General features: G+C 30.5%; 1 protein-coding gene across 1 annotated transcript in view; it reads left to right on the top strand.

The window, feature by feature from the left end:
• Positions 1-4,435: 4,435 nt before the first annotated feature.
• Positions 4,436-5,534, top strand: part of Smp_161720 (hypothetical protein) — a gene marked incomplete at both ends in the record, with an annotated part of 18,588 nt that continues 17,489 nt past the window's right edge. The window contains one exon of the mRNA XM_018793792.1: positions 4,436-4,548. Within this exon, the coding sequence (XP_018648269.1) occupies positions 4,436-4,548 (113 nt within the window). The remainder of the gene's footprint in view (positions 4,549-5,534) is intronic.

The raw sequence follows: 5,534 nt of genomic DNA, 5'->3' as shown, positions 1-5,534 counted from the left end.
AATTGAATAACTGTAAAACTTAAAAGAGATGTAGTTTTATAAAATCATTATTATTGCTTAATATTGATAGAATTGTAATGAACGAGAACTCATGTGGGTACAACGAAATTATTTGTTAATACAAAATTACAGAATTTCTTATTTGAATATGAAAACCATACAATAAATATTTCATTTGTAAATCTGTCATCAATCGTCCTTTACATTCTGTATGATTCTTCCAACTCACAATTGCTTTCTATTCCCTTTTCTGTTTTCCAAAACTCGATCTTCTTAGCCTTCTGCTGCTAGGTTTTCCACTTCCGATTGGTGTTACATACTACATAATTTGACATACACCACAAAATTATATTTTGACATCAGTTCCGGTTAGTTGAGACAAAACGGAAATTCAAAATATTCTACTTTTTTAGTTAGACACGTAAAATATAAATAAACCCATATGTAGAAACATTTTGTTAATTGTCCATTTAATAATCCAATCTATTGTTCAATGTTCATTGATTGAAAAAAGGAGCAAATCATGTCTAATATTCAATATTGAAGTGAAAATATTTTTCAGTGGCAACAAGTGATTAAAATAAATTTTTTTCTTCCATTGAGGAAAATAAAACAGACGAAATTGCTTTTTAATAGAATTCAATAACCTTTTGTGCTACATAATAGGTTCATTACGTAAATTTTTTATGGAGATCATACTGATGAAGTGTTTTTATGCAGAATTTTAAACGTAAATTTTTGTTGGCGAAATTTGAAATAAGAGACTAAAGATCAAATCTTTTTCAACCATATCTATCTAATAAATAATTAAAAATTTATATATCAGAAAGCACTAGACTGCTCTTTCCTCTTTGAATGGGTCTCCTCAGCACTGTCCACTCACAAACTTACCACAGAAATGTGTAATTTTTAGTATGACGTACCAAAGTATATATACTTACTTACCTGCGCCTGTTACCCCTCGTGGAGGAACATAGGCCACACACCAGCATTCTCCATCCAACTCTGTCCTGGACAATCCTTTGCAGTTCATTCCAGTTGTTATTCATCCTTCTCATATCTGCTTCTATTTCCTGGCGTAATATGTTCTTTGGCCTTCCTCTTTTCCGCTTCCCTTCCGGATTCAAAGTTAGGGATTGAGTCGTGATGCACATTGGTGATTTCCTTAATGTATGTCCGATGCACTTCCAACGTCTTTTCCTAATTTCCTCTTCAGCTGGAAGCTGGTTTGTCCTTTCCCACAGAAGGCTGTTGCTGATGATATCTGGCCAATGGATGTTGAGTATTTTGCGTAGACAACTGTTTATAAATACTTGTACCTTCTTAATGATGGTTGTGGTAGTTCTCCACATTTCAGCTCCATACAGTAGAACTGTCTTGACGTTCGTATTGAAGATTCTCACTTTGATATTGATTAACAGTTGTTTTGAGTCCCAAATGCTCTTCATTTGTAAGAATGCTGCCTTTGCTTCGTCAACCCTCGCCTTTACATTTGCATCCGATCATCCTTGTTTATCAACGATGCTTCCCAGGTACGTGAATGTTTTCACCTCTTCCAGAGTTTCGCCACCAAGTGTGATTGGGTTGGTGTTCTTCGTGTTGCATTTGAGAATCTTGCTTTTTTCTTTGTGAATGTGGAGGCCTATCGATGCGGAGGCTGCTGCTACATTTGCTGTGTTCATCTGCATTTGTTCGTGTGTATGAGAGAGGAGGGCTGGGTCATCTGCGAAGTCCAAATCATCTAATTGGTTCTGAGATGTCCATTGTATTCCATGTTTCCCCTCAGATGTCGAAGTCTTCATAACCCAGTCAATCAATAGAAGAAAGAGGAAGGGGGAGAGTAGGCAGTCTTGTTTGACTCCGCTCCTTACTGGAAATGCATCTGTCAGCTGTCCTCCTTGTACGACTTTGCACTGTAGTCCATCGTATGAGTTCTCGATAATGGTGACAATCTTCTGAGGAACTTCATAGCGTCGAAGAAGTTTCCATAATGTCCATACTGTTCACACTGTCAAACGCCTTCTCATAGTCAATGAAATTGACGTATAGTGATGAGTTACACTCAACAGATTGTTCCACGATGATCCGTAGTGTTGCAATCTGGTCTGTGCACGACCTATCCTTACGGAATCTAGCCTGTTGATCTCGAAGTTAGACCAAAGTATATATATAATATGCGGCAAAGAGATATTAGATACGAATATAATTCTGTTTTCTTGTTCCAGATCATTCACTGTCAATATAGGGTTAATAAGTTAGAAAAAGAAATAATCTAAACGCTAAAATTATCCACAATAATGAATATTTCTTAAATGGAATTTTATACTACCATCGTAATAAATTAACTGAAATATTATCATTTAGATCATATTAGATCATTTGAGAATTGTTTTCTAGTAGATCATAACTACCTTATAATAAACGCTAATCAATGTAACGTGAAATTTTATAAATTCCAGTCACCATTTATAGTCGTAATAGTTTAAACAAAAAATGTTTACAATATAAACCAATCATATTGTAAATAAAACCGATAAAAATTTCATCAGTTAAAGAGTTTTTTGACAAATATGTCAACTGCATTACGTATAAATTTATTATTGATCTAAAAATACTTTAAAATGGGCTCTTTCATTATACTTCAGTAGTTATTCGATTGTTGTGTATGTAGATAGTTTAGAGTGTTGAAACGAAGCTCTTAAATTTTACACTGTACATATTGTTACTCATTAAGCGAATAAAAACATGCCTAATTAAATTTGTGTGTGTGAACAATTTCATTATGTATGGTTGATTAAATCGGCTTCATTCATTAGATTTTAGGTTTCAGCATTAAGTAACCGACTTAGAAGCTGGAAATAGGAAACAAAGGAATTATTCCGTCTACACACAGCAAGCGTAACTTGAAGACTAGCACTGGTACCATTAATTTGTTATAAAGTTACTTAAAAGCTATGCAGAATATTTTTCCTGACATCGGGCTAGTTTTGTTTCATAAATAATCTCCTAATGGACACTTACATAATTCGTTTTTTGATTTAAACCTTATAAGTTATTCAGAGTGATAAATCAGTTTTAGGAATCATCATGGAAGAACTTAACTTTAACTGAAGTGTTTAAGATTATTGTCTTTTCTATCCTTTTGATTTTAAAAATAACCTGTTTAATGAGAACAATGGTACTCTGTACTCAGTTTTTTTATATATTTTAGAAAATCTCTCAACATAGTACCCTTGTATTCTTAATAGATGGGATATTTTTAAGTGAAATTTATCTTAGGTACACCTGAACAAATAATATGTTACAAAAAGTGTTCTAATGAAAAGGAAAAAAAATCTGTTTTGTTGTGTTTCAACGTTAGCATTTCACATTTAAAAAACACTGCATTCTTTAGTGCTATTCATTGTAGATTGAGATACACAGTTTATTCTCGAAATAAACTTAAGTTTTATATTTTTGAAAATTATTGAATTATAAGGTGAGTGCTGAAAGGATTTGTGTGTGGTAAAATACTTTTCAAATATTACTTAGTGAGAAATCTCTACTCATAACCAATTGAATTTTTCATGAGTCAAATTGATTATAAAGCCGTTTGTTATGATGTAAATTTAATCCTAGTGACAATGAATAGATTGTTGTATAAACATTCGTAAAATATGTATAAAATGCATATTTTCTTATAATAATAAAACATCCCAAATTTCTTTTGTTGTTTGATATGTGTCTTAAAAATGTAAGGTTTTTTTGATTGTTTTTATCTAAGACATACTTGACGATCACGTGACCAATTAAAGATGTAATACTGTTTTCTGAATTTCAATCTTTTGGCTTATAAACATTTCTTCATAAAAATTATTGAATATTGATTTCATTTAGTTTAATAATGCATCATCAAAATTACTAAATTTAACTTCTGAAGTTACCAATTCAATTCGTTTTTCTTTTTCTTTTCTATTTATATTCATAGGAAATGAAAAATCATAAGTGTAATACCCTACCAGAAGATTCACATTACTCTTCATCTAATACATCATTATCCAATTCACATTTTATTCGAACCGGTAGTCTTTCTAAAATAAAACAAAATCATGAATTAAAAAAAAGTAATACCATTTCTGAAATGACTTCAATATCTGCATCAAAATTATATGATCAACGTCATAATAATAATAATTTAACTAATCTTAAATTAAAATTATTAAATTCAAAATATTCTCCCGCCAATTTTTCAACATATACACCAAATCAATCATTATTCAATGTACAATTTAGGAATTCATTAAAATTAATTAAATTAAAAAATAAATTAAATAAAGTATCCAATAAAGGATTAATAATTAATCCTAATGATAAAGATTTTCTAAGTATAAAAAATAATTTATCATTTAATTTACAATTGAATCCATTATCTAATAATGAAAATGATTTATTACTTATGAATAATGTGATTCATTGTGCTCAAGAAAAATTGAGTAATTTACAAAATCAAGTTTTACAATATCATGAAATGAATGTGAAATTATCTAAACAATTAACGTTTGTTAAAATGTAAGTGACTAGACTAATTTTCTTTTTTGTTATATATTTTAGTTTGATGAACATCTTGCATAATCTATAATTCAAGATGATACTATAAGACCGAACAAATATTGATGCAGAATAATATGAATTCATTATATTTCGTGGTTTCTCATCAGCTGCTTACAACCAAGTATTACGTAACCCATCCTATTTGTTTTTAATTTCATGACTCCTTCATTACCTCTAAAGTTATCACACATTTTATCTTATCTGTCTTTGAACTCCACACTCAACTATTACACCACCCACCCTTTATGTTTCCTTCATTCTAATACCTAATAATATCTGACCTTTTGTTAGCGGGACATAGATTGGATTAAAGCATGTTTCATGTATGATGGTGTTGCTGCACGCTGGTTGGCTAATTATTACCCAATCAGCTCTAGTCGTTGCTTGGAGAAGACTCTAGAAGCTTCTTATGTATATACTATAAATATATGAACGTTATTCAAACCAGTGATTGCTGTTCACCTACCATTGTTATTTTGAATACAATTTCGTTCCTGTTCAACGTGTTCTGATTTGGGGTCTTGTCGAGTGTCATCGTATAAGAATACTAAGCAATAGGAGTAGCTGGGTCGTTTATAAGCAAATACATTTATAACACCTTTATTTGGATATATATATATATATATATATATATATATATATATATATATATATATATATAATATATATATATATATATATATATATATATATATAGAGATTGTGTGTGTGTGAGAGTGAGAGAGAGAGAGAGATATATATATATACAGAGATAGAGATAGAAAAAAAATGAGAGTGTGAGAGAGTGAGGAAAAAGGAGGAAAGAGAATAAATATATATGTGTGTGTATATATATGTGTGTAGGTATATATATATATATATATATATATATATATTAAAAGAAAGAGAGAGAGAGAGAGAGAGAGAGAGTGAGAGTGTGTGAGTGTGTGTGTAAGTGTGTGTGT

The sequence above is a fragment of the Schistosoma mansoni genome, chromosome 1, assembly GCF_000237925.1.
Source record: "Schistosoma mansoni strain Puerto Rico chromosome 1, complete genome".
Taxonomy (NCBI): Eukaryota; Metazoa; Platyhelminthes; class Trematoda; order Strigeidida; family Schistosomatidae; genus Schistosoma; species Schistosoma mansoni.
Note: the sequence above shows the minus strand (reverse complement) of the source record. Positions and strands in the feature narration are given on the sequence as shown.